The 27,899-nt window shown below is 50.3% G+C and overlaps 1 protein-coding gene across 4 annotated transcripts in view; it reads right to left on the bottom strand.

Annotated features, from left to right (window-relative positions):
* The window catches only part of lipeb (lipase, hormone-sensitive b), a 125,761-nt gene that overhangs the window by 61,528 nt on the left and 36,334 nt on the right, over positions 1-27,899 (bottom strand). For 3 of the 4 annotated variants that reach the window (XM_038813336.1, XM_038813339.1, XM_038813338.1), the window contains exons 3-4: positions 7,535-7,625; positions 6,594-6,620 (exon numbers count right to left, since the gene is read on the bottom strand). In XM_038813336.1, the coding sequence (XP_038669264.1) occupies positions 6,594-6,620; positions 7,535-7,625 (118 nt within the window). The remainder of the gene's footprint in view (positions 1-6,593; positions 6,621-7,534; positions 7,626-27,899) is intronic. The other variant, XM_038813337.1, reaches the window with a different exon arrangement.

Here is a 27,899-nt window from a genome sequence, read left to right as displayed (position 1 = left end):
AGGTGGATTGGCCATGCTAAATTGCCCCTTAATTGGAAGAAAATAAATTGGGTACACTAAATTTATATTTAAAAAAATAATCGCTCTGGGCAGCTCCCCAGCTTTGGGCTTGGGTCGGAGCGACCTATGCATCCTGTCTATTTCCGATGGGTTTCGAAATACCTCCTTTCCCACTAGCTTGCCCATCATTTGGGTGATGTAGCCTGTTGGGTCTCTGCCCTCTATCCCCTCTCACAGACCCACTATTCTAATGTTCTGCCGCCTGGACCTATTTTCCTGGTCCTCCACTTTCCCTCTGAGGCTCCCCTGGGCCGTTATTAACCTTTTCACCTCGGCTTCTAGGGCTATTACCCTGTCGCTCTGGTCCGTGGTTGCACTCTCCAACTCCAGAATCGTTTTTTTCTTGTGCCTCCACTTTCCTTTCCAGGCCTTCAATGGTTTGCTGTATTTTGTGCATCGTCTCCACCAGCGCCTCCTTCATCATTGCATGGAGCTCCAACCAGAGCGCCTCCTTCATGCTGGTCGTTGCACTCTGCTCCCGCTCCGCTGTTTGGTACGCCATCCGTTTCCCTTTCAGGCTCGCCTGAACCTCCGTCTTATCTTGTCGGGCCACCTGCCTGCACGTCCATTGCTCCTGCGCTTTTCCCTCGCTGCTGCTGCTGCTTGCGTCTCGCCGTCCCTTCACTTTGCTTTTTTTCTTCCCTCCAGCCATCTGTCTCTCTCTCTCTCTTTCCCTGCTCTCACTCGGACTGCCTCAGGCTTCGGGTTTCTTTATTTTGTTGGTCCGGTAGCACCACCACCCTCTTTGTTGGAGGGGTTGCTGTCGGCGATGGGGCTGGGGCTGGGGTCATCTTGGTGACCTATGGGAAGATAGTTGAGGAGAATATGGTGTCCGTGGAGCATTTAAGGCCAAGAGTGACGAAGAGCTGGGGATGCCGCTGGAGGAGGGGTTTTGGTGTGAGGTGCTCCGGAGGGTGAATGCCTCAACCTTATGTGCGAGGCTGGGATTGATACATCCATAGATAGTACAGAGTGCACCTGACGATGTTGCGCATGAGCCATTTGAAGGCATAGAGGATACTTATGAGTGGTGTGGGAGGGGCCGGGCCAATCACACGCATATGTTCTGGTCCTACCCTAAGTTAGAGAAATTTTGGAGGTTGTTCTTCAGCACCATGTCGTAGGTCTTGCGAATGAACTTGGAGCCCAGTCCCCTGGGGGTCATATTTGTGGTGCTGGACCTTCCGGAGCTGAAGACGGGAGCGGGGACAGATTTTTTTAGCCTTTGCCTCACTCGCAGGTGGGTCCTGTTGGAGTGGAGGTCAGTTGCTCCATCCCGTGCCTCGGTGTGGCTGGGGGATCTAGTGGAGTTTCTCTATCTGGAAAAGGTGAAATTTGCTTTGAGGGGAGCGAGTGAAGGGTTCCACAAGAGACCAGGTTTGTTTGTACTACATTTCAAGGAGCTGGATACTGTCAACTGTTACGGGGGAGGCAGGGGTAAAAGTAGGGTGTTTGATTGAGGTTACTGGGGTGCCATTGGAGTGGGGGGGGGGGGGGGGGGTTGCTGTTGTTTTTTCATTGTTACTATGTTGTATGTTTTAAAATATCAAAAACTTGAAACTATTTAAAAAAAAGAAAATTATGAAGAGGGAAACCAGGTAACTTTAGCTTTCTTTTTTTCTTCTTTCATGGGTGGTGGACATCATTGGCAAGACCAGCACTAGTTTCCCATCCCTAACTGCTCTTGAGAAGGTGTTGATGAGCCATCTTCTTGAGCTGCTGCATTCCACCCACGGTGCCGTAGTTGTGGAGAAATGGCTGGGATTTAGATCATAAGACCATAAGACATAAGAGCAGAATTAGGCCACTCGGCTCATTGAGTCTGCTCCGCCATTCAATCATGGCTGATATTTTTCTCATCCCCATTCTCCTGCCTTTTCCCCATAAACCATGATCCCCTTATTAATCAAGAACCTATCTATCTCTGTCTTTAACACACTCAATGATTTGGCCTCCACAGCCTTCTGCGGCAAAGTGTTCCACACATTCACCACCCTCTGGCTGAAGAAATTCCTCCTCATCGTCCCTTTAGTCTGAGATTGCGTCCTCTGGTTCTAGTTTTTCCTACAAGTGGAAACATCCTCTCCATGTCCAGTCTATCCAAGCATTGCAGTATCTTGTAAGTTTCAATAAGATCCCCCATCATCCTTCTAAACTCCCAACGAGTACAGAGTCCTCAACTGTTCCTCAAACGACAAGCTCTTCATTCCAGGGATCGTTATTGTGAACCTTCTCTGGACCTGCTCCAAGGCCAGCACATCCTTCCTTAGATATGGGGCCCAAAACTGCTCACAATACTCCAAATGGAGTCTGACCATAGCCTTGTACAGCCTCAGAAGTACATCCCTGGTCTTGTATTCTACCCCTTTCGACATGAATGCTAACATTGCATTTGCCTTCCGAACTGCCAACTGAATCTGCATGTTAACCTTAAGAGAATCTTGAACAAGGACTCCCAAGTCCCTTTGTTCTTCTGATTTCCTAAGCATTTCCCCATTTAGAAAATAGTCTATGCCTCCACTCCTCCTTACAAAGTACATAACCTTGCACTTTTCCACAATGCATTCCATCCACTACTTTTTGCCCACTCACCTAGCCTGTCCAAGTCTTTGTGGAGCCTACCTGCTTCCTCAATACTACCTCTACATATCTTTGTATCACCTGCAAACTTAGCAACAGTTCCTTCTTCCTGGGCACCTGAGCAAATATGAGTCAATCAGGGAGAGATGGTATGATTTTGTGAAGAGTAGACCAGGTCTGGCTAATTTAAATTTTGTCTTTTGAGTGGATCACCAACATGGTAGAAAAGGGACTCTCCACACCCCATTCAGGCGCAGCATGGCCGGTAGATTGCGCCCTTAATTGCATGACTCAAAGAAGTGCAGTAGATTGTCTCAGAATCCTGTACAACATTTCTCCCTCAACCAGTAATGCTAAAAAAAAATGAGTGGCTCAGAAATCACGCTGCTGGTGGTGGGATCTTGCTGTGCACAAAATCAGTGCAGTATCTACATAAAACACAAACCCCGTTGATCAAAGTAATTCTTCATAGTTGAAGCATTTTAGAATACTTTACATCTACATGTTTACCAATAGGTTAAGGATTATTCACCGCATAATCAAGTGAATTTTTCTTTGTGGTTAAACATGAATCCAGAGGAAATAAAATCAATTCACATAGTGGGCTGTTGGGAATGTAGAGTGCATTTTCCCAGAAGGCTACATATGCAGGTTGAATTGAGACATTTATAGGGATTGTATACACCAAGTGGACAAGTCAGGGTATGAAATAGAGGGGGCCAGGGGGCCCTTGAGAAGGTGGTGGTGAGTGAGCTACCTTCTTGAACTGATGCAGTCCCCATATACCCACAGTGCTGTAAGGTGGGGGAAGGGACGGGGGCATATCCCTTAATATCTTTCTTTATCTAAAGTCTATCTATCTCAGATTTAAAATTAACAACTATTAACTGCTGTTTGTGGGAGAGAGCTCGAAACCTCTGCCATCCCTTCAGTGAAGTTCTTCCTAACGTCTCTCCTGAATGGTCGAGCCCTAATTTTTAGATTAGAGTCAGAGAGACTCAGAGTCATACAGCAGAGAAAAGGCTCTTTGGCCCATCGTGTCTGAGCCAGTCAAAAACAACCACCTAACCATTCTTATCCCATCTTCCAGCACTTGGCCCATAGCCTTGTATGCCCTGCGATCACAAGTGCACATCTAAATACTTCTTCGATGTTATGAGGGTCTCTGCCTCCACCACCCTTTCAGGCAGCAAATTCCAAACTCCCACTACGCTCTGGGTAAAAGGTTTTTTCTCACATTCCTCTAAATCTCCTGCCCCTTACCTTAAATCTATGCTCCCTGGTCATTGACCCCTCCACCAAGGGGAAAAGTTTGTTCCTACTCTATCTATGTCATCGCTCCTTGTTGCTGCAATTGATTCCCTGATCAAAATTGCAGCACCCTTTCCTGTTTACATCCTTCCCCATCTCATCTGAAGATTCTGCATCCTGGAATAATGAGATGCCAATCCTGTCCCTCTCTCAACCTTGTGACAGCAATGTCATCATACCCACGTTTTAATTTCTGCCCTCAATTAATCTACCTTGTTCGTCAGACTCCTCGCATTAAAATAAATATTGCCAATCTTGCCAAAGTCCCTGGTGCCTTAACTGGTCTAGACATTTTATGCCTTCCTGACTCATTTGATGTCTTCTCTAATTTTGGCTGTGCATCTATGTCATTTCTTTCCCCTTAAATTTAGAGTACACAATTATTTTTTTCCCCCCAATTAAGGGGTAATTTAGCATGTCCAATCCACCTAACCTGCACATCTTTGGGTTGTGGGGGTGAAACCCACGCAGTCATGGGGAGAATATGCAAACTCCATACGGACGGTGACCCAGGGCCAAGATTCGAACCCGGGTCCTCAGTCCAAGTGCTAACCATTGCGCAACATGCCGCCGGCTGTGCATCTATTCCTTCTCTCAGGATCCCAAGCCCCTGCCAAGTTAGTTTAAACCCTCCCCAGCAGCACTAGCAAACCTCCCTGCAAGGACACTGGTCCCATTTTGGTTCAGGTGCAAACCACCCACCTTGTACATGTCCTACAATCCCCAAAAGCGGTCCCAATCTCCCAGAAATCTAAATCCCTCTAAATGCCCCCCTGGCTTTAAAATCTCCAACCAGTGGAAATAGTTTATCTTTATCTACTGTCTTTCCCTGTTAATATCTTGAATATTCTGTGTAATCTCTCCTCAAAACTTAACCCTGTAGTCCAGGTATAATTTTTGTAAACCTACCCCCTCCAAGGCCAAAATATCTTTCCTAATGTGTGATGCCCAGAACTGTTTGCAGTACTCAAATGGAGTCTAACCAGGATTTTGTCTAGCTGCAGCATAACCTCTGTGTCTTTATACTCCAATCCTCCAGATATAAAGGCGAGCATTCCATTAGCCATGACGATATGGCGTAATGATATCAAGGGATATGGACGTAAGGTGGGTAAATGAAGTTGAGACACATACAGATCTCAGGGAAAGGCAGAACAAGCTCAAGCGGTTGAATGCCTACCTGTAGAAGCCCCCCGGTACTATGTTCTGAATAACAGCATATATTTGCACAGCAAGTTTAAACACCTAGTTTCAAAGACAATTTCAGATACGGTCAATGAAGATGGGCGGTAGCTAATGGAGGGTGGCTAATGAACATAAAACATACAGTGCAGAAGGAGGCTATTTGGCCCATCGAGTCTGCACCGACCCATTTAAGCCCTCACTTCCACCCTATACCCGTAACCCAATAACCCCAATGAATCCCAAAAGGCTGGGCCTGAAGCCGGGACAAGGAGGAATGTGAGAAATGCAAGCAATGGGTTGTCAATCTACACAATTAGCCACCCATTCGCAATCGGATTGAATACCAGGACCCCACTGAGGAATAAGCCTGGCTTGTTCCTGAAGATAGGTATGGCGTATAATGATAGGGAAGCATTGCTAAAACTAAACAAGATATTAGTCAGACCATACCTGGAACATTGTGAACAGTTTTGGTCCCCTTATCAAAGGAAATATATATTGGTATTTGCTGCAATCCAGAGAAGGTTGACTAGGTTGATCCTAGTGATGGAGGGAATTTCTTCTGAGGAGCGGTTGAGTAGATTGAGCCCGTACTCACTGGAGTTTTGAAAAATGGGAGGCGACCTTATTCAGACATATAGGATTCTCAGGGGGATTGACAGGTTAGGTGCTGGGGGGTTGTTTCCTCCTGTGGGAGAGTCTGGGACCAGAGGGCATAATCTCAGAGTGAGGAGGTTGCCCATTTAAGACAGAGAGGAGGAGGAATTTCTTCCTGAGGGTAGTGAGCTGCAGAGACTGGGTCGATAAGTATGTTCAAGGCTGAGATAGACTGCTTTTTAATCAACAAGGAAATCAAGGGTTATGAGCACAAGGTGAGAATGGGGAGTTCATGATAATCAGATACGTCATGATCTGGTGAAGCAGACTCGATGGGCCGAGTGGCCTGTTTCTGCTCCTGTGTCTTGTGGCCAGAGAAGTTTGGGGAGGGGAGGAGAAGGAGATGGTGGTGGCGTGGCTACACTCAACTTGCCACCAGAGCAACATTCATCAGCAAGCTGAAGTCAATACCCTTTCTCTGCAGGAAGTATCCCAACAGAGGGGTGGCCTGGCACCTGTGGTCACTGTTTATTAATGTACAGACCTCTGCACAGGGCACCTCAGAACGCAGGCACCCTTGCAGTCTGCTCCAACAAGGTGAGGTTGCCATCTTTCCAAGTCTGCGGGCCCTCAGATTGGGCTTACTGCCTCGGAGACATATGCATTGAAATTGACTGGATGATGGGCCTGGAATTGGCCTCTTATTTGGTTGCACCCAGGGAGACCTCCCTGGCTGGCGCCCTTACAGTCAGAGCAGTACTGGAACCCTGAAATGGTCCAGATTCAGACTGGTATCTGAAGAGTGTTACACAACATCAAAAAGGTCTTATTTCTTTAGCGAGAAATGGCAAAGTACTCACCGTATTGCGGTATGCTACCAACTTCCACTAGTGAAGGCATTAGGTTGAAACAAAGACAAAACATTTCAATGTTACTGAGCACTCACTATCAAATCTCCCTTTCCATTTTATTCTTATACATTCTGTGAATTTTGGGCTGTGATTGGAAATGTTTTGCTTTGGAGTAAATACTCAGAAGACAGGTATAGTACGGGGTTAGACACAGCGTAAAGCTCCCTCTACATCGCTCCTGTCAAACACTACCAGGAGAGCTCCGGTTTCCTCCCACAGTCCAAAATTGCCCCTTAGTGTCCAACGATGTGCAGGTTAGGTGGGGTTATGGGGATAGAGCGGGGAGTGGGCCTGGGTATGGTGCTCTTTCGAAGGATCGGTGCAGGCCCAATGGGCAGAATCACCTCCTCTGCACTGTAGAGAGTCTATGGTTAAAGCTCCCATTACACTGTCTCCAGAAAACACTCCCGTGACAGGTACAGCACGGGATTAGATACAGAGTAAATCTCCCTCTAAACTTTCCCATCAAACACTCCCAGGACAGGTACAGCACGGGGTTAGACACAAAGTAAAGCTCCGCCTGCACTGTCCCCATCAAACACTCCCAGGACAGGTACAGCACGGTGTTAGATACAGAGTTAAGAGTTCTGGACAATTCTGCTGTCTGCTGTGCATGACAGACACGTAGGCTGGTAAACGGAGCATGGCCCATGGGGCCAGGGAACTTTGTATGGTAACTGAGGTATGGGACATGCAGTGTGTCAGCATACACAGCGAGTTCAATAAATTAATTCTGACAGGCTTTTGGTATTCAGTGCCAATTTGACTGCTGAGTAGGTCACTTTAGTAACAACAACCTAAAAAGACATTTGCAGGGATACACACACACGCAATCAAGAGACAAACAAATAAATGTGTGAAACATATGTGCATCAACACTTGCTCCTTACCTAAGCTGGTTTCGTGTCGTCTGTAGTTTTCCCCGAACGACACCAGGCCAATTGAGATTGTTTGTAAGAAGGGGCGGATTGCTGGCGTAAACTGCAATGAACGAATAAAAGTTCAGAGTTAACACTGGAAGACTGGAAGAGGATAGGACTGTTTCATCCCGGGCGGCGGGGGGGGGGGGGGGGGGGGGGGGGGGGGGGGGGAAGAGAAGAGAGGAGATGTGTCACCATTCAATGAGAAAACATTTTAGCTGTCAGCCCACTCCGTTTACCTGCCTTTATCCCATATCCGTTTAGAGGACCATCAATCTTCGGTTTAAAGTTAACAACCGAATATCTACTCTCCATAACACTCTCCTCTCTATTCGTCTTGATTTTATTACGATCCTGGATCAGACCGCAACAGTGGCTAGTATACTGGGCAGGAACCCCACTGTTCGATTTTAATTTTTTAAGACTGTGAGGAAAGAATACTTTGCTCCAGGAGTAATTGCACAAAGAAGTAGAGACATGGTATATGAATATAAACTTTATTACTAACACAGTATTAAAATCTTTAATATCACACCAGAAAATGACTTACAATTACCTCTTAAACAATGCTACTCAATACGGTGAATCCAATATCCTCAATTTTGATCTCAATTCCACTCAAACAGCAAGGGAAAAAAAAATCTCAGCTCTCAATCCACTTTAACTACCAAAGAAGTTCTTTGAGAACTGCTTGATACTGCTTCAAAGAAAAGATCTGACTCCTGTCAGATTCATGCAGAAACTCTGGCTGTATTTGTTCAGAAGATGCTTCTCAGCATGTTTCAGCTCCCCCTTGATCTCAGACACGTTTGCACTGCTTTAAAGACTGATAATCTCTTTTTTTTTATAAATGTTTTTATTCAGTTTTCATATTTTATATTGAACAAATTACAAATTGTTAGGAGAAAGAAAAAAGAAAAAAAACAAACACGCAAAAATTAACATACATATTTACAGGTAAGCATCTTCGTAGTAGTAACTGCGCCCCCCCCCCCCCTCAACATGTTTATTTAGTTTGGTTTTGGGCCTTAGCTAGCCATCGAACCCCCGTAACGAACCTGTAGCCCCCCCCCCTCCCGCTACCTTCCCCCGACTATTCTTCCTCTTGTACATTGGCCACAAATAGGTCCCGGAACAGTTGCATGAATGGCTCCCACGTTCTGTGGAAGCCGTCGTCCGACCCTCGGATGGCAAATTTGATTTTCTCCATTTGGAGAGATTCCGAGAGGTCGGACAGCCAGTCCGCAGCTCTGGGCGGTGCTGCTGACCGCCAGCCAAACAGGATTCTACGGCGGGCGATCAGGGAGGCAAAGGCAAGGGCGTCTGCCCTCCTCCCCAGGAATAGATCTGGCTGTTCTGAAACCCCGAAGACCGCCACTATCGGGCATGGCTCCACCCTCACTCCCACCACTTTGGACATTACCTCGAAGAAGGCTGTCCAGTACTCCACGAGTCTGGGGCAAGACCAGAACATGTGGGCGTGGTTGGCCGGGCCTCTTTGGCACCGTTCACATCTGTCTTCCACCTCCGGGAAGAACCTACTCATACGGGTTCTTGTTAAGTGGGCTCTATGTACCACTTTTAGTTGCGTCAGGCTGAGCCTTGCGCACGTGGAGGTGGAGTTGACCCTATGCAGTGCTTCGCTCCAGAGTCCCCACCCGATCTCCATCCCCAGGTCGTCCTCCCATTTCCTCCTTGTTGCGTCCAGTACGGTGTCGTCCCTATCTACCAGTCGGTCATACATGTCACTACAGTTCCCTTTCTCTAGGATACTTGCGTCCAGTAGGTCTTCCAGTAGTGTCTGTCGTGGCGGTTGTGGGTACGTCCTTGTCTCCTTTCGTAGGAAGTTTTTGAGCTGCAGGTACCGTAGCTCGTTCCCCCCAGCTAGCTGAAATTTCTCTGTCAGTTCGTCCAGTGTTGCGATCCTGTCGTCCGTGTATAGGTCCCTGACTGTCAGTGTCCCCCCGTCCTGCCTCCACCTTTTGAAGGTGGCGTCGGTCAGTGCTGGTTTGAACCTATGGTTGTTGCAGATGGGAGCCCTGTTCGACATTTTGGTCAGGCCAAGTTGCTGCCCGCAGTTGGTTCCAGGATTGGAGGGTGGCTGCACCACTGGGCTGCTGGAGTGTTTTTTGGGTGGGGATGGGAGTGCTGCCGTGGCGAGGGCCCGGAGGGAGGTTCCCATGCAGGAGGCCTCCTCCGCACGCACCCACTCAGCTTCTGGCTCCTGGATCCATCCCCTTACTTGCTCGGCTGTTGCTGCCCAGTGGTAGAATTGTAGATTCGGGAGGGCTAACCCTCCCCTGGTTTTTGTTTTTTGTAAGACCTTCTTTGGGATCCTAGCATTTTTACCCCCCCATACGAACGCCATGATGAGTTTGTCCAGCGCTTTGAAAAAGGCCTTGGGGATGTAGATCGGAATGGATCTAAACAGGAAGAGGAACCTGGGCAGTACGTTCATTTTGATCGTCTGAACTCTCCCCGCGAGGGAGAGCGGGAGTGTGTTCCATCTTTGCAGGTCCTTTTTAACTTCCTCCGTCAGGCTGGTGAGGTTCCATTTGTGGATCCCTTTCCAGTCATGGGCTATTTGGATCCCCAGGTAGCGGAATTTATGTCGGGCTTGTTTGAACGGCAGCCCCTTTAGTGCTGCCCCCCCCCCCCCCCCCCCCCCCCCCCCCCCCCCCTTGCGGGTGTACTGGGAAGATCTCGCTTTTGCTCATGTTGAGTTTGTAGCCCGAGAAGGCTCCAAACTCTTTCAGGAGCGCGATGATTCCGTCCATGCTGCTTTGTGGGTCCGAGATATAGAGGAGCAGATCATCCGCATAGAGTGAGACTCTGTGCTCTCTACCTCCCCTTCGGATCCCCCTCCAATTTTTTGCTGCCCTGAGCGCGATTGCTAGCGGTTCAATTGCTAGTGCGAACAGCAGCGGGGACAGTGGGCATCCTTGTCTGGTGCCCCTGTGCAGCTGGAAGTATTGGGAGTTGGTATTGTTGGTCTGTACACTCGCCATGGGAGCGTTGTACAGGAGCTTTACCCAAGCGGTGAACCCTGTTCCAAGCCCGAACCGCTCCAGTACCTCTATGAGGTATTTCCACTCGACTCTGTCGAAGGCCTTTTCTGCGTCCAGGGAGACGATCACCTCTTGTGTTCTCTCCCCGGAGGGGGTCATTATCACGTTCAGCAGGCGCCTGATGTTCGCGGTCAGCTGTCTACCTTTGACAAAGCCCGTCTGGTCCTCTGTGACCACCTCAGGTACACAGTCTTCTAGCCTTTTGGCTAGGATTTTGGCCAGTATTTTGGCGTCTGCATTCAGCAGAGATATGGGTCTGTATGACCCACATTCCGTTGGGTCTTTGTCTTTCTTAGGTATCAGCGAGATTGAGGCCTGTGCTAACGTGGGTGGCAACGTGCCCCTAGCTAGCGAGTCTGTGAACATCTCCCGCAGGTGCGGGGCCAGCGCTGCCGCAAATTTTTTGTAGAAGTCCGCCGGGAATCCGTCCGGTCCCGGCGCCTTCCCCGCCTGCATGGAGCTAATGCTCTCCATGATCTCTCCCAGTGCTAGTGGTGCTTCCAGATCCCGTTTTCTGCCCTCTCCCACAACTGGTATGTTCAGTCCGTCAAGAAACCGGTTCATCCCAGCCTTCCCCGTTGGGGGCTCTGAGGTGTACAGCTCTTGGTAGAAGGCCTTGAAGGTTTTGTTAATCCTCTCTGGTTCTGTTTCCAACGTGCCTCTGGTATCTCTGATTTGCGCAATTTCTCTGCTGGCTGCCTGCTTTCTCAGCTGGTGGGCCAACAGGCGGCTGGCTTTGTCTCCGTGTTCGTATAGGGCCCCGCGTGCCTGGCGGAGTTGGTGTACTGCTTTCCTGGTGGAGAGCAGGTCAAAGTTCCTTTGTAATTCTTTTCTCTCCGCCAGGAGTTCTACAGTCGGGGCCTCGGAGTATTTATGGTCTACCTCCAGTATGGAGTCGACCAGCTTCTGCCTAGCCACCCTTTCCTCCCTATCTCTTTGCGCTTTGTAGGCTATGATTTCCCCTATTAGTACGGCCTTAAGCGCTTCCCAGAACGTGGAGGGTGAGACCTCCCCGTTTTGGTTGATCTCAGTATACTCCGCTATGGCCTGCGCTATCCTTTCGCTGAAGGCCTTGTCAGCTAGTAAGGCACCGTCCAACCTCCATTTAGGGCGCTGGGCCCTTCCCGTCTCTAGCCGCACATCCATGTAGTGTGGAGCGTGGTCTGATATCACAATTGCGGAGTATTCCACCTTGTCTATCTCTGGAAGCACCGTTTTCCCCACCACAAAGAAGTCAATTCTGGTGTACACGTTGTGTGCTGGGGAGAAGAAAGAGAATTCTTTCTCCCCCGGGTGGGCGAATCTCCAGGGGTCTACTGCTCCCATCTGCTCCATATAGTGGCTGAGTTCCCTTGCCATGTTTGAGGTTCTCCCCGTTCTGGGGTTTGATCTGTCCGTCGTTGGGTCCTGTACACAGTTGAAGTCCCCCCCCATGATTAGTCGGTGCGTCGCTATGTCCGGGATTTCTGCCATGGTCTTTTGGATGAAGCTCGTGTCGTCCCAGTTGGGCGCGTACACGTTAACTAGAACTACCGGCGCCCCATCCAGGGCCCCGCTGACCATGACATACCGTCCCCCTGGGTCCGTAACCGTCTTTGTCGCCCTAAACATTGTCCTCTTGCCAATCAGGATCGCCACCCCCCTGGCCCTTGCCCCATAACAGGAATGATAGGTTTGTCCCACCCAGCCCTTTCTTACCCGCAGTTGGTCCTGCTCCCTCAAGTGCGTCTCTTGGAGGAAGACTATGTCGGCCCTCATGTTTCTAAGGTGGGTGAGGACTCTAGATCTCTTCACTGGGCCGTTAAGTCCCCTTACGTTCCAGGTGACTATTCTGGTGGGGGGCTTCTGCCCCCTTGCTCCTGTGGGGTTAACCATATTTGTCCGGTGGACGCGCCCCTGCCCTCTGGGGTTTCCCTTTGTTAGGGGGCCGTCCAGGATGTCCACTATCACTGCTCTCCCCATGCGGTCGGGTCCCTGCGCTCCGGGGTTCCCCCTTGTCCCGGGGACACCCGCCATGGCCGTCCACTGTGTGTCCGCCACGCGGGTAGTCCCCTGCACTCCGGGGGGCCCCTTCACCCACAGACCGTACTGGGTGGGTGCTTGCAGCAGTTCCCTGTTTCGAGCCCTTGTCTGTGGCACTTTGTGGCCCTATTCCCTTACTGGCCTCCTTTGTCCCTTCGTCCCTGCATTTCCCCTCCCTGGTCTCTCGCCCCCCGAGTGCCCCCCCCCCCGCTCTATCCCTTTCGGGGATACCCCTGTATACCCCTCCATTGCCCCTCTCTCCCCCATTCCTGTCCCCATTTGCTCTCCCACCTTTGATGGGTGATCCCCCCCCTCCCCTGCCTGGCGCCTTCCCCCCTGTTGGGGGTGCGCTGCGGCCCTGCTCTGTTGCGCGCCCCCTTCGCTAGCTTTCCTGCTAGCACGGTGGCTCCCCTCTCGGAGGTTGCTGTCCCGCTTCCCCTCTCCCCTCTCCAGTACTCCCGTTCCCTCGTGCCGGGACCTGGCCTCCCACCTGGAGCGGGCCCTTGGGCATTGGGTTGTTTTTCGTTCTAGGTGTTCCTGCCAGGGGGGAGGGGGCTGGCTTTGCCTCGCCCCTCCCCACCCCCCCGTTGGCATGACGTATCTCCTTGCCATGGGCCCCTCGTCCCTACTTCCCATTTATTTTTTCCAGCCCGTGCTCCTCAACGAATCTATTCGCCTCGGCAGGGGCTGTAAAGAAATATTCCTTGTGTTGGTATGTGACCCAGAGTTTTGCTGGGTACAGCATACCAAAACGTACTTTGTTCTTATAGAGAGCTGCTTTCGCTCTGTTGAACTCCGCCCGTCTCTTAGCTATGTCCGCTCCAAAATCCTCGTAGATTCGGATGGCGTGCCCGTCCCAATTGCAGGCTCTATTCTCCTTGGCCCAGCGCAGGATTGTCTCCCTATCCCGGTACCGGTGCAGTCTGGCTATAACTGCTCTCGGTTTTTCCCCTTCCTTGGGCTTCGGGCGCAGTGACCGATGAGCTCTGTCCATTTCCGGTGGGGTGGGAAAAGTTTCCCGCCCCACTAAGGAGCCCAGCATCGCAGCCACGAATGTTGTGGGATTTCTACCCTCTATCCCCTCTGGCAGGCCCACTATCTTAATATTTTGCCTTCTCGAGCTGATCTCCTGGTCGTCTACCCTGCCCTTCAGGCTCCCCTGTGTTGCCCTCAGTTTCACCATTCCCCTCTCCAGGGATATGCCCCGGTCGCTCGCGTCAGTCGCTGCCTTCTCCAGCTCTTTAATGGTTGCCCCCTGGGCTTCCAGTATCTTCCCTTGGGCATCCACTTTCTTCTCCAGTCTGGTCAGAACCTGCTGCACCCCTGACATGGCCCTGGTCACTGCTGCCTGTGCGTCTGCTTTTAACTCTGCCTTGATTGCCTGCAGCTGCTCCCTCACCACCTCGGCAAAGGCTTCCTTCCAATTCACGCCCCCCTCTAACCCCAGGGGAGAGGTTGCCCGCCCGTCCAGCTCTTCTGGATGCGGCGAAACATTCTTCCCGCCGCTTCGCGTGTTGACTCGTTCGCCCGAGCTGGCTTGCCCTTTGCCCCGTCTACTTCCGGTGCCCCCTTTCTCTTGGTTCCCTTCTGGCATTTTTTTCTCCCCCTTCCCCTTCATCTTTTCTTCTCTCCTTGTTCTTCTTTTCCCCCTTTTCCGCACCCTATTTTTATTTTATTTATTATTATATATCTATATATATATATATTTTTTTTTATTTATTTTAAAAAAAAATTTATTTCCCCTACCCCTTTTCTCTTTACCAGTTTTCTTTTGGGTTGAACAGAAATAAAAGTCTCTTTTTTTCTTTTGTCTTCTCTCCCCACTCAACCAGGAGAGAGAGAGAGAGAGTCCCTTTGTCTCTTTGTCCTTGCCACGTGGTGGTCACTGCAGTTGGGGGGGGGGGGGGGGGGGGCGAGGGGGCCGGTGGTCGCTGCCGGTTGGGGGGGGGGGGGAGGTGTCCCCGCTGCTGGCTTGGGGGGGGGTGTCCCCGCTGCTGGCTTGGGGGGGGGGGTGTCCCCGCTGCTGGCTTGGGGGGGGGGGGGGTCCCCGCTGCTTTGGGGGGGGGGGGTGTCCCCGCTGCTTGTGGGGGGGGGGGTGGGTGTCCCCGCTGCTTGTGGGGGGGGGGTGTCCCCGCTGCTTGTGGGGGGGGTGTCCCCGCTGCTTGTGGGGGGGGTGTCCCCTCTGCTTGTGGGGGGGGGGGTGCCCCGCTGCTGGCTGGGGGGGGGGGGTGGCCCCGCTGCTGGCGGGGGGGGGGGGGGTGAGAAGAGGGGCCGCTGCCGCCGCCGCCGCACCGCTCCTGGCCCGCGTGGGGGGGGGGGGGGGGGGAGAGAAGAGGGGCCGCCGCCGCCGCACCGCTCCTGGCCCGCGTGGGGGGGGGGGGGGGGGAGAGAAGAGGGGCCGCCGCACCGCTCCTGGCCCGCGTGGGGGAGGGGGGGAGGGAGAGAAGAGGGGCCGCCGCCGCCGCACCGCTCCTGGCCCGCGTGGGGGGGGGGGGGGGGGAAGAGAAGAGGGGCCGCCGCCGCCGCTGCACCGCTCCTGGCCCGCGTGGGGGGGGGGGGGGAAGAGAAGAGGGGCCGCCGCCGCCGCACCGCTCCTGGCCCGCGTGGAGGGGGGGGGGGGAGGGAGAGGGGTTGGACCTGCTGCTGTTGGGCCCCCCAGTCGCTGCCTCTCCTCTGCCGTCGCCGCTCCGCTGCCGCTCCTCCGCTCCGGCTCCTGCGCTCCGGCTCCTCCGCTGCCGCGCTCCGGCTCCTCCGGCTCCTCCGCTGCCGTCCTCCGGCTCCTCCGCTGCCGCGCTCCGGCTCCTCCGGCTCCTCCGCTGCCGCGCTCCGGCTCCTCCGGCTCCTCCGCTGCCGTCCTCCGCTGCCGCGCTCCGGCTCCTCCGCTGCCGCGCTCCGGCTCCTCCGGCTCCTCCGCTGCCGCGCTCCGGCTCCTCCGCTGCCGCGCTACCGAGTCTCGATAATCTCTTTTAACTGAACTTCAGTGAGAGCAAACTGTTTGACCTCTGGACACAGTTTCATTCAGATCGGAACTGAACTGCTTTCACAAAATGCCTGATGCCTTACCTCCACCCAGCAATGACAACATCTTACCAAACTGAAATCTAATTAACTCCACTGGGAATCCCTTAAACAAAACAAAATTCAATTGTAACAAGTTTTTTTTAAACAATGGTTCAATCGCACATCTGGCTCCTGTTGCTCGTTTTGGGTGAGTGTGCTTAACACTCGCTTTGGCTCTGTTTCACGTTCTAAGCTCTGGAGTCGCCAGGTGCCGTAAAGACACCGTCACAAGTCTCAAGGTTAAGTTCAAAGCAATAAAGCTGTACACCAATTAGTAAGTCCAAAACAATTAGAGTTTATTATAACACAATTATAACAACACTCATGCACACTCTAAAGATTAAACTTACTTCTACCACGAGACAACTAATACTTGGCTAAGAAGGAACTGCGAGGTCAGGGAACAAGGCCTTTGTTCTGGTCTGGTCTGCAGGCTTCGGATCACTATCAGTCAGCAAGGGTGTAAGTAATGCCGGTTTCAGGTAGCGGTCGTTGTTAGGCACTTACTTATTGGCGGCTGCTGCTCAACGGCTGATGTAGAAGACAGGGGTCTGGAGGCTGGAGTCGGAGGCCGGAGACAGGAGACTGAACCATGTGTGGGACCTCTCTTTTATAGGTCCCAGGGGGTCCGCGCCCCTTTGGGCGGGCTCCCTCACCTGCTGGGGATCGATTGGGCCTCTTCCCAGTTGATATGGTTTGAACCCCCCAATCCTAGGGCCGTTCCTTGATCGCTGGGGCGGTTCTTAGGACTTATTGTCCTGCGCTTCTCTGGCTCCACCGTGTCTGGTCTGCTATTGAATGTATCGATTGATACTTAATTTGTGTCCATTGTACCTGGGACTGGCCCGGTATCACCTCATTAATATGCTAACGGCTTCTCATTTACAGCGCTGCCTGATCTCTGCAGCTGTCAGGAAACCGGTTTCTGCAAATGTCCCAATACTTAATGGCTCTGCAAGCTGTTTGCTCTTTAACATGTCTGTTTTCCCCGCACTCTTTGCAGTCTTCCATTTTGTGCTTGTTAGTGGCCATTTTAAGTGGCTACACTCCCAAAATATACACGTGTCTTTCAAACTAGGATTTCTTTTAAAACATGATTGCAGCAGTCACACACACACTAACCTAGGCTTTTAACCTTTACTGCACCAAATACCTATAATACAATAGATCTTAAATCCCAACTTTCAACACAAAATCTTGACAATCTCAATCAAATGACCACTAACCTCTAAATTCCAGAGAATTCAGGCCCTTTTTGCATGTAATTTAACCCTTGGGAGTCCAGGAATCATGCTGGGAAATTGTCAGTTGCATTCTTGCCCCTGAATCAAATTGATGGAGAGTGACAATGTCACTGAGTTAGTAACCCAGAGGCCCGGTCTATTGCTGCAGCAAACATTGGTTCAAATCCCACCATGACCACTGGCGAAATTTAAATTCAATTCATAAATTCGAGAAATATAAAGACAGTCTCAGTAATGGTGACTATGACAGCCATCATTGATTATTGTAAAAACCCATCAGGTTCACTAATGTCCTTTTGGGAAGGAAATCTGCCGTCCTCACCCGGTTTGGCCTATATGCGTTTCCAGGCCCCCAGCAATGCCTCTGACTCGTACCTAACCCTCTGAAATAGCCAAGCAAGGCACAGGCAATTAGGGATGGGCAACAAATGCTAGTCTTGCCAGCAAAGCCCACATCCTGTGAAAGGTTAAAGAGAAAGAATAATCCCAGTTCAAGTCCGACTTCAGGGTTTGAGCAGAAAAATCAAAGCGGTCGCTCTTGCAGCACAGAGGGAGTGCTGTACTGACTGTCTAAAGGGCCGCCCTTTTGCATGAGATTTTAAATCAGGGATCCTATCTGCCCATGCGGGAGGCATTGGGTGGGTTTCTCTGATCCAGCGGCTAAGTGTTGACGCCGTCGTAAAACCCGTGTGAACAGCCCGCAGTCAGTAGCGATTCTGGCCCGCAAAAGGAGCTAGGATGGGCGCCGCGAGAAGCGGAGTGGGAGCGGCCCCAGACCGGCGTCGGATAGGCATGACGTGTCAATGACGCTGGACCGCTTCACTAAAGGTGCGCGAGGTTCAGGGATCATGACCTGGACATGCCCCTGGACGCAGTGGAGGAGAGGAGGGCAGTCCTGTGCCCCAGACAAGGACAGCACTGTCCAGCGTTTTTGGAGGGAGGTGGGCAATGCAGTCAGCACTGTGGGGCACCGTCCATGAGCAGCGGGCACAGGACCTCGCAGGCGGAGCCGAGGATCGGGATGTTGCCGGCTGTCAGGTCGGAGGCGAACCAGCAAGTGAGACTCCCCCACCTGACTACCCCCCTCACCCCATCCCCCCATGCCATGCTGCCCCATCCCCCTCCATGCCCTTCCCCATCCCCCCCATGCCCCACTGCCTGCCCCCCCCCCCACCCACCCCCATGCCCCACAGCAAACCCCACACCACATGCCCCACTGCAGCCCCCTCACCGCCAGCCGCCTGTCTAATGATACGTGCTGTTTTGTGTCTTACCAGCAGCCGGTGGTCCCGGCATGTCTAGTGTTGCAGGCCTACAACCAGTGCAAGGCCCAGTGGCCCACAGTGATGCAGGCCACGGCGGGGAGGTCAGACGCCATGGAAGCCCGTCCACTGACACAGAGACCCAGGAAACTAAGACACAGAGGACGGACACCCAGGACACCGAAAGCCAGGACTCGGACACCCAGGAGCCAGATGCACATGACATCAAGGCCACTGACACACAGAGGACTGAAACCCAGGAAACAGACACAGAGGACTGACACACAGAGGACGGCACCCCAGAAGATTGACAGACCAGACAGTGAAACGCAGACGGGGGGCGAATCAGGGCCCATCGGGCCAGGGGTCGGCACAGGAGACCCCGTACTTTGGATTGGACGAAGACCTTGACTTCTCGGCACTGCTGTCACCCACCACCCTCCACCATCACAGAGACTATCACCTCGGTTGGGCACTTTAGTGATGAGGCTTCTGGGATATTGACTGGTGCGCACCACACAGCCGTACTGGTACAGCAGGCGGAGGTAGGAGCAGCCGAGGGCATTCTGGTGGGCCCGGTCCACAGGTAATTGGATGAAGCCGGCTGCAATGTCATACAGGGCGTCAGTCACTGCACGGATACACCGGTGCACCGATGCCTGGGAGATGCCGGACAGGTCCCCACTCGGCGTAGATGGAATGACCCCATCGCGTAGACGTTCAGGGCCACCGTAACCTTGACGGCCACCGGGATAGCATGTCCTCCCCCAGTTCCATGCGGTGCCAGGTGACAAACCTGTCCCCACCAGTACTGTACCCCAGTGTTATACAGTGATGAACTTGTCCCCACCAGTACTGTATCTTAGTGTTATACAGTGACAGACCAGTACCCACCAGTACTGTAACCCTGTGTTATACAGTGACAGACCCCTACCCACCAGTACTGTATCCCAGTGTTATACAGTGACAGACCTGTCCCCACCAGTACTGTATCCCAGTGTTATACACTGACAGACCTGTCCCCACCAGTACTGTATCCCAGTGTTATACAGTGACAGACCTGCCCCCACCAGTACTGTATGCAAGTTTTATATAGTGACAGACATGTCCCCACCAGTACTGTACACCTGTTTTAATGACCAATGAAGCAAGTAGTAGGAAGAACAAAAATTATTCTGCCCATACCGATACTCTGCTCACAGCAATATCTATTTACAATACAAGCGTCCTTGGACAACCAACATATTGGTCCCTGCTCGGGCCATCTTTTATGTTCTCCTGTAGTGAGCCCCAGCTTGGCCTCCGCCCACTACCTGGGAGGCTCACACTCCACAGGCAGATCCATAAATGGTTGCCCAGTGTGCCTCACGGGAGTTCAGACACCTCTCTAGTTTGTCGACTGCCTTTTTCTGGATGACCTCGAGGGCTATCGCCAGAACCTCAGCCCCAAACACGATATCGTCCATCTGAGCGGATGCTTTTGCGTCCATATCCGAGCCGGAGACACCTTCCTCCTGCTGGGTCAGTTGATGAGTTATGGCCGGCTGGGTCCCCTGGCTGGGGTTTGGTTCTTGGCATGGTGGAGGCATCGCATTACTGGTTGGGTGTCGTGTTGCGCAGGCTACTGCTTCTTGAGGTGGTCCACATATTGTCATTGGACTTTCCCTTGAATCTCAACTTCATAGGAGATTGGGCCTGTTCTCTCAATCACAATTCCAGGGAGGCAGAGTGTCCCATCTCTAAGTTGCGGGCATAGACAGTGTTCCCAAATTGAAATGTCCACCTTGGCATCCGACGTTCATGGTGCATATTTCTGCTTCTTGCTGCACCTCCACTTTCCTACCCAGGTTCGGGAAAATCAGGCTTAACCGGGTCCATGAGCAGTTCTGTTGTGCTACTCCGGACCACATGAACCACATGAAAGACCGGTGAAGTCGGCGTGTAGTCTCACCCATAGCCATCCTGACCATTCCTAAGGATGCAGGGAGGCATTTGGTGGTCCAGACATGCTGGACAACTGCATATGACTCGTTCTATGTCTCCATCGGCGCCAGGCCACTAGATGTAACTCTGGGCCAGCATCTTCATCTTTGACGTGCTTGGGTGCCCACGATGTAGATCCTTAGTTCCTGGGGTTTCTGGGCATAAAGGTGTAGGGCTATGGGATGGGGGGGGGGGGGGGGGGGGGGGGGTAATCCTGCAATCCACCATTTAAAAGCATGTGGCAGAGCTTTGCAAAGTTTGGATTCCATTGCGTCCATGTTCGCACCTGAACAGCCATCACCAGCAGAATGTCCATACAATTAAGGGTTGTTACCACTTCATCCGCCACTGGTAGATACAGTGACTCACAGGCAATGGGAGATGACTAAATCCGTCAGCACGGGCTGCGTACCCGGATGTCGCTGAAATGAATATTTGTAAGCTGTGAGCAGAACGCCCAACACTGAATGTTAGCTGATGATATTACATAGATTACATAGAACATACAGTGCAGAAGGAGGCCATTCGGCCCATCGAGTCTGCAGCAACCCACTGTAAGCCCTCACTTCCACCCTAGCCCCATAACCCAATAACCCCTCCTAACCTTTTTTGGACACCAAGGGCAATTTAGCATGGCCAATCCACCGAACCTGCACGTCTTTGGACTGTGGGAGGAAACCGGAGCACCCGGAGGAAAACCACGCAGATACGGGGATAACGTGCAGACTCCGCACAGACAGTGACCCAGCGGGGAATCGAACCTGGGACCCTGGCACTGTGAAGCCACAGTGCTAGCCACATGTACTACCATGCTCTCCTTGTCTTCTCTAAAGAGGCCCAGCAGAGTGCAGTGTGCCTGTAGACACGTTGATGGAATTTCTTAACTCCAAATATCACCGCCAAAACCTCCATCTCTATTTGGGCATAACGTTCTTCATCGTCTGCCAGGGTGCCTGAAACAAAAGCAAAGGGCATTCCATGCCACCATTCCATCTGTGGGCTAGCATCAACCTGATGCCCTAGGATGCATTGCACGTCAGGACTAGAGGTCGAGCTGGGGCATAATGAGTGAGGAGCTCAGATGATGATGGACGCTTAATTTCTTTTAATAAAATATTCTATTGAGGCATTTATAATTTTAACATTTTAACATTCTAAACAACAGAACGGTCCAACACACGAAAAAAACCCACAATAACATAGAACATAGAACCATACCCAACTTCCCCCCGCCCTAACTCCTAGCTACCCATATATTAGATTCCCTGCCCTTATTCTTCGCTGCTATGCCTCCCTTTCCTCCCCCCCCCCCCCCCTTCCCCCCCCCCCCCCACCTCCTGATGACTGTCAGTTTTCCTTAAAGAAGTCGATGAATGGCTGCCACCTCCGAGCGAACCCCTGTAACGAACCCTTCAAGGCGAACTTAATCTTCTCTAGCCTAAGAAACCCTGCCATATCACTGACCCAAACCCCCAAATGTGGAGGCTCCGTCCGAGTCCCTCCATGCCAGTAAAATCCGTCTCCAAGCCATCAGGAAGGGAAAGGCCAAAACATCAGCCTCTCTCCCCCCCCCCCCCCCCCACCGGATCTCAGATCTACCGACACTCCAAATATTGCCACCTCTGGACTTGGAGTCACCCTGCCTTCCAGGACCTCTGACATGACTTCTGAGAATCCCTGCCAAAATCCCCTCAGCTTCAGACAAGCCCAAAACATGTGCACATGATTCGCCAGACTTCCCCCGCATCACCCACATTGTCCTCCATCTCCTCAAAAACCTGCTCATCCGGGCCACAGTCATACGAGCCCTGTGGACCACCTTGAACTGGATCAGGCTCCTCTTCAGTGGCACACGACGAGGATGCATTAGCTCTCCTCAGGGCCTTCTCTGATAGCCCAACTTCCAACTCACCTCCTAGTTCTTCCTCCTATTTCCTCTTCACCTCCCCGATTGGGATCCATTCCCACCCCATCAGTTCCTTATATATTTCAGAGACCCTCCCCTCCCCAACCCCTGCTTTAGACATCACCAGTAGTCCCCTTAGAGCAGTGGTTCCCAACGTGGGGCGTACGCCCCACAGGGGGGCAATTTGATTTTTAAGGGGGGCAATTGAGCGCGACTGAGGAGGTCTGGGTCCAAATTTTCGATTTTTATTTTTTTGGATTTTCCATCAGGTAAACATACGTAGTTTATGTTTCAGATGTTATTTTGAGTAAATAATTTTTTTTGGGTAAAAAAGGTCTTTATTGTGTAGTTATTACATAATCACCGCGCCATCGCTCTTCATGCACGTCGCACGAAGCGCGCTGAGGTCATGGGAGAACCTTATTTATTGAATTGGATTAGAAATGCGATTCAAAGAGCTTTTGCTAAGTTACCCTTATAATATCTATTTCCTCCGTTTCTCTCAAAAGGATAAGTTTGAAAAAAGATCAACAATAAGTCTCTGTTCACTGCACAAACTGTTACTGTCAGTCGTACTCGAGGCTAGTTATGAAATTTCTTTACTCATTGCTAAATCTGGAAAAAAATCATACTATAGGGGAGGATTTAATTAAACCATCAATATCAGCATTTCTTAAAACAGTTCTGGAAAAAGATGACAAAGATGTTACTCAGTAACAACACTGTTAGGAGAAGAATAGATGAAATGAGTGAAGATATTGAAACACAACTTGTTGAAAAGCTGAAATCAAGAAAATTCTCAGTACAAATGGATGAATCAACTGTGAGAGACAGTGAGGCCTTATTGCTAACCTATGTAAGATATATTGATAAAGGTGAATTTGCTGAAGAAATGTTATTCTGCAAATCGTTAGAGACCACCACTACCGCCATTGATATATATAATAAACTAAAACACTACTTGGATGTCAATAATATACCAATGGAAAACATAACATCTTGTGCAGCTGATGGTGCTCCTGTTATGATGGGCAAGAAAAATGGCTGCTTAAAATTGATGAAAGATGAGAATCCAGAAATGCTTCTTGTGCACTGTGTTATTCATAGAGAGAACTTAGTGTCGAAAAATATTTCTCCTGTACTTAATGAGGTACTGAAATCAGTTATAAAATCTATCAATGCTATCAAAGCTAATGCCAAATGTGAGCATCTTTTCAAGCAATTTTGTGAAGATAACAATGCAGACCATGTGAGACTTTTACTTCACACTGAGGTACGGTGGCTTTCGAAGGGGAATTGTTTGAAAAGATTCATGGAACTATTTGATGAGCTTAGTGACTTTTTAAGTGACAAGCCTGAAATGAAGCACCTGCTAACCGTTGATGGAAAAGCGTGTGTGAGTTATTTAGCAGATATTTTTGAAAAACTGAATGTGTTGAATAAACAACTTCAAGGAACAAATAAAACTCTTGATGCAAAGGCGAAGATATGTGGCTTTATTTCAATTATCGAGTTATGCCAAAAACATATTTCTGACAAAAGTTTTGACCAGTTTCATTGGCTAAAGAAGTGTGAGCCGACTGATGCTGCTGTACTTGTCATTGTGGATCATCTGAAAATATTGGCCTCTGATTTGAAAGAAAGATTTTCTGATTTAAAACAGATTGATTTTCCAACATGGGTGATGCAGCCAGTGCTAGTGGATCTATCTGATGTTTCAATGCAGTACCAAGAAGAACTCTCGGAAATACAAAATGATGAGTCAGTTAAAACTTTATTCAACATAAAGGAGCGATGGCATGGCTTTGTGATGAGACAGAAACTAAATACCCAAATTCAACCAGGTTTGCAAGAAAACTGTTGTTACCGTTCCCATCTTCATATTTAGCTGAATGTGGTTTTAGTGCTGTAAATGATTTGCTACTGAAGAAAAGAAATCGACTGGATATCACTAAACGAGATGATTTGAGACTGAAGCTGACTAAATTAGAGCCTAATATAAAATCTCTTTGCAGCAGGCATGAAGCACAAGGGTCTCACTAACTTTATTCCAATTACCTTGAGGTGAGCTCAAATGGTATTTTGCATTTGATAGGTACCTTTACTTTATTGTACAGTAATTAAAATGATCGAAGTATTACAGAAAAAGCTTCCATTCAAATTAGTTTGTGCTGTATAACATTTCAGTTCTCTATTATATGTTTTGAAACTTTATTTGCTGTTTTCGTATGAGACAATCCACAAATATTTCAATATTCTAATATAGAAATTTTCTCTCTCTTTATTACCTGCGAATACTCTTTTATTATCATATTTATCATTATTATTATTTTAATACCACTTAACGTTTTTGTCTTTTTTTTTACAATTTTTTAGTAATTTCTTGCTCAGAACTTTAACTGTCTTTTGTTTATTTCATTTTTCTTTTTCATGGATGCCATGTTCTTTTGAAGCTTGTTAAACCAAGGTATTGGCGTTTTAAGCTTCTTCAGCTGAAATGGAGTTCACTTTTTAATAAGAATTATATATCACCACATGGGGGGGGGGGGCAATCAGGATTTTAGAGGTGATTAGGTGGGGCATGGCCAAAAAATGGTTGGGAACCACTGCCTTAGAGGGAGGCGAGGGAAGCTTGGAACTTGCCTCCGGCCAAAATCCCATACCTGCAGGTACCGGAACCCGTTCCGACCCAGTAACCCAAACCCCTCCTTTAGCTCCTCCGGGCTCGGGAAATCTGCCTCAGTGAAAAGATCCTCAAATCTCTCAATCCCTGCCCGCTGCTATCTCCTAAAGCCCCCATCCAGCCTCCCAGAGATTGGTGACCACACTGACACCCCCACACCCTCAGGGCTGCCACTACCACTGGACTTGTGGAGTAACGAGTTGGCGAGAACGGCAGAGGTGCCATTAACAGAGCCTTCAGACTCATGCCCTTGCAAGATGCCACCTCCACTCGCTCCCACACCGACCCCTCCCCCACTACCCATTTCTTAATCATCGAAATATTGGCCGCCCAGTAATATTTAATAAAGTTCGGAAGGCCCAAACCCCTCTCACCACGGCCGCTCAAGAAGGACCTTCTTCACCCTTTGGGCTTTCCCGGCCCATATAAAACCTGAGATCGCCGTGTTCATCTTCCTAAAAAATGCCTTGGGGATGAAGATTGGGAGACACTGAAACACAAACAGTAATCTCGGGAGGACTGTCATCTTCACAGTCTGTACCCTCCCCGCCAATGACAGCGGGAGCACGTCCTACCTTCGAAGTCCCCTTTCAGTTGCTCAATCATCCTGCCCAAATTTAGTTTATGAAGCTGATCCCAGTCCCTTGCCACCTGAATCCCCAGGTACCTGAAATCCCTTCCCACCACTTTGAATGGCATCTCCCTCAGTCTCCTTTCTTGGTCCCTTGCTTGGATCGCAAAAGCCTCATTCTTGCCCATAATCAGTTTGTAATCTGAGAACCGCCCAAATTCCTCCAGTATTCCCATAATTCCTGCGATTCCCCGCAACGAGTCTGTTATATAAAGGAGTAAATCATCCGCATAGAGTGAGACCCTATGTTCCGCCCCCCTCTCACTAACCCCCACCAGATATTTGATGCCCTCAGCGCCATTGCCAAAGGCTCTAGGCCAGGGCAAACAGTAGTGGGGAGAGTGGGCACCCCTGCCTTGTCCCCCTGCACAGACTAAAATACTCTGATCGAACCCAGTTGGTTCTTACATTCGCCACCAGTGCCTGATATAGCAACCAGACCCATTCAAAAAGTCCCTGCCCGAACCCAAATCTTCCCAGGACATCCCACAGGTACCTCCACTCCACCCGATCAAAGGCATTTTCTGCATCCAGCTCGGTACGTTAAGCTTTTTATAATTCCAAATGTTGGAGCCTCACAGGCAGTTAGGAGGATCACTTCTGTCGGTCTTCCCACAATGTAACATTTGCCTGAAAGAAGTGTCACATATGCTTTGCGTATGGACTTCAATCTTCCAGGCCCACGTCGAGGGCCTCTTGCTTACCAAACAGCGACGTTTTCAAATTTTATATCCTCATATTCCTGCACGGTTGATGTCTGGAGTGGCTGGGCATTTTAACAAATGAGTCTGGAATCTCCTTTGCCCTCATCACTAGTTTAATGACCAAGGAAGCCAGTGGTAGGAAAAAGACTATTTATTCGACTCACAATGATACACTGCCCATGGCAAAAACTATCGACAATCACAGTCTCCTGAGCCAACAAACATGCTGGTCCCTGATTGAGCGGGTTTTGATGTCCTGTTTTAATGAGTACCATCTGGGTGGCCTCCGTTCCCTACCTAGGAAGCTTGTACTCCGCACACCCCATGGGGAGGTAGATAATGGTTTCCCCGTGGGCCTCGTGGCGGCGTTACAACATCAATGTTATAGAGTGATAGACCTGTACCTACCATAACTTTACCCTAGTGCCCTACAATGACAGACCTGTTGCCAGCAGTATTGGACCTTAATGTTACAGAGTGACAGGCCAAACCCAAACCAAGTTTGAAAAGACACAGTTCATAAATGGAGAACTGTGTGATAGTTATGGTTCAGTTCGGCAAGGGGTGTGGATTTAGTGTAGCCTGTGGGGAGAGTGGAGGCCATGAGCTCTGATCCTAATATTCACTGGCAGTGCAGACAACCAGAACAAAGTACAGGCAGTCAGCATCAGGAGCTGCTGGATGCTTGCCTATAAATCAGTAACAATGGCCTACTTCACAAGGGCTTAGGTGACAATGTGGCAACTGTTACAAAACTAAGTCTATAATGGGAACTGTGGGGAAGCTGCAGCATTGATCTGCCCTCTGGGTGGTGGAGAGCATGGGAGGAGAGATGAGGGGGAAGGAAACCAAATAGGGAAGGAAACCACAATAGATCTGCTATTGTGTGTGTGTTTTTAATGTGACCATGAAGGCAGTATGTGTGTGTGTGTATGTTTTAATGTGACTATGAGGGGTGCATGTGTGTGTATGTTTTTATGTGACTATGAGGGCTGTGTGTGTGGTTTTAGTGTGATTTTGAGGGTTGTGTGTATGTTTTAATATGACTGTGGTAGTCACCACAGATGTATATATTGTATATATTAGGATGTTGATATTGGTGCTTTACGGTAAGGCCCCTCCCTGTACTACAGGTACAGGGGTAGATCCCTGCCTGCTGGCTCTGCCCAGTAGGCGGAGTATAAATATGTGTGCTCCCCGTACAGCAGCCATTTCGACAGCTGATGTAGGAGGCCACACATCTCAGTGTAATAAAGCCTCGATTACATCCTACTCTCGTCTTTGCGTAATTGATAGTGCATCAATTACACTGAGCTTTTCAAAGATGGACCTCTGCATCAAGCCGGATCACCTGCGGCTGCATCCTCAAGCAGACAACGCCAAAAAGGACTTGAACATTGGTTAGCCTGTTTTGAAGCGTACATTGGGTCTGCGCGAGACACAATTCCAGAAGCACAGAAGCTCCAGATCCTTTACACGCGGCTGAGCTCCAACGTCTTTCCACTCGTCCAGGACGCGCCGACCTACGCAGAGGCCATGGCGTTACTGAAGGAAAACTACGCTCAGCGGACTACGCCAGGCACCTCCTCTCCACGCGGCGCCAATGTCCCGGTGAGTCGGTGGAAGATTTCTGGCACGCCTTGCTCGCCCTAGTTAGAGACTGTGACTGTCAGGCTGTTTTGGCAACGGAACACTTTAATTTGCTAATCAGAGACACATTTGTTACGGGCATAGGGTCTGACTACTTCCGCCAGCGCCTCTTAGAGGGGGCC

The sequence above is a fragment of the Scyliorhinus canicula genome, chromosome 12 (genome assembly GCF_902713615.1).
Source record: "Scyliorhinus canicula chromosome 12, sScyCan1.1, whole genome shotgun sequence".
Classification (NCBI taxonomy): domain Eukaryota; kingdom Metazoa; phylum Chordata; class Chondrichthyes; order Carcharhiniformes; family Scyliorhinidae; genus Scyliorhinus; species Scyliorhinus canicula.
The sequence above is the reverse complement of the archived record's forward strand: the minus strand, read 5'-3'. Positions and strand labels throughout refer to the sequence as shown.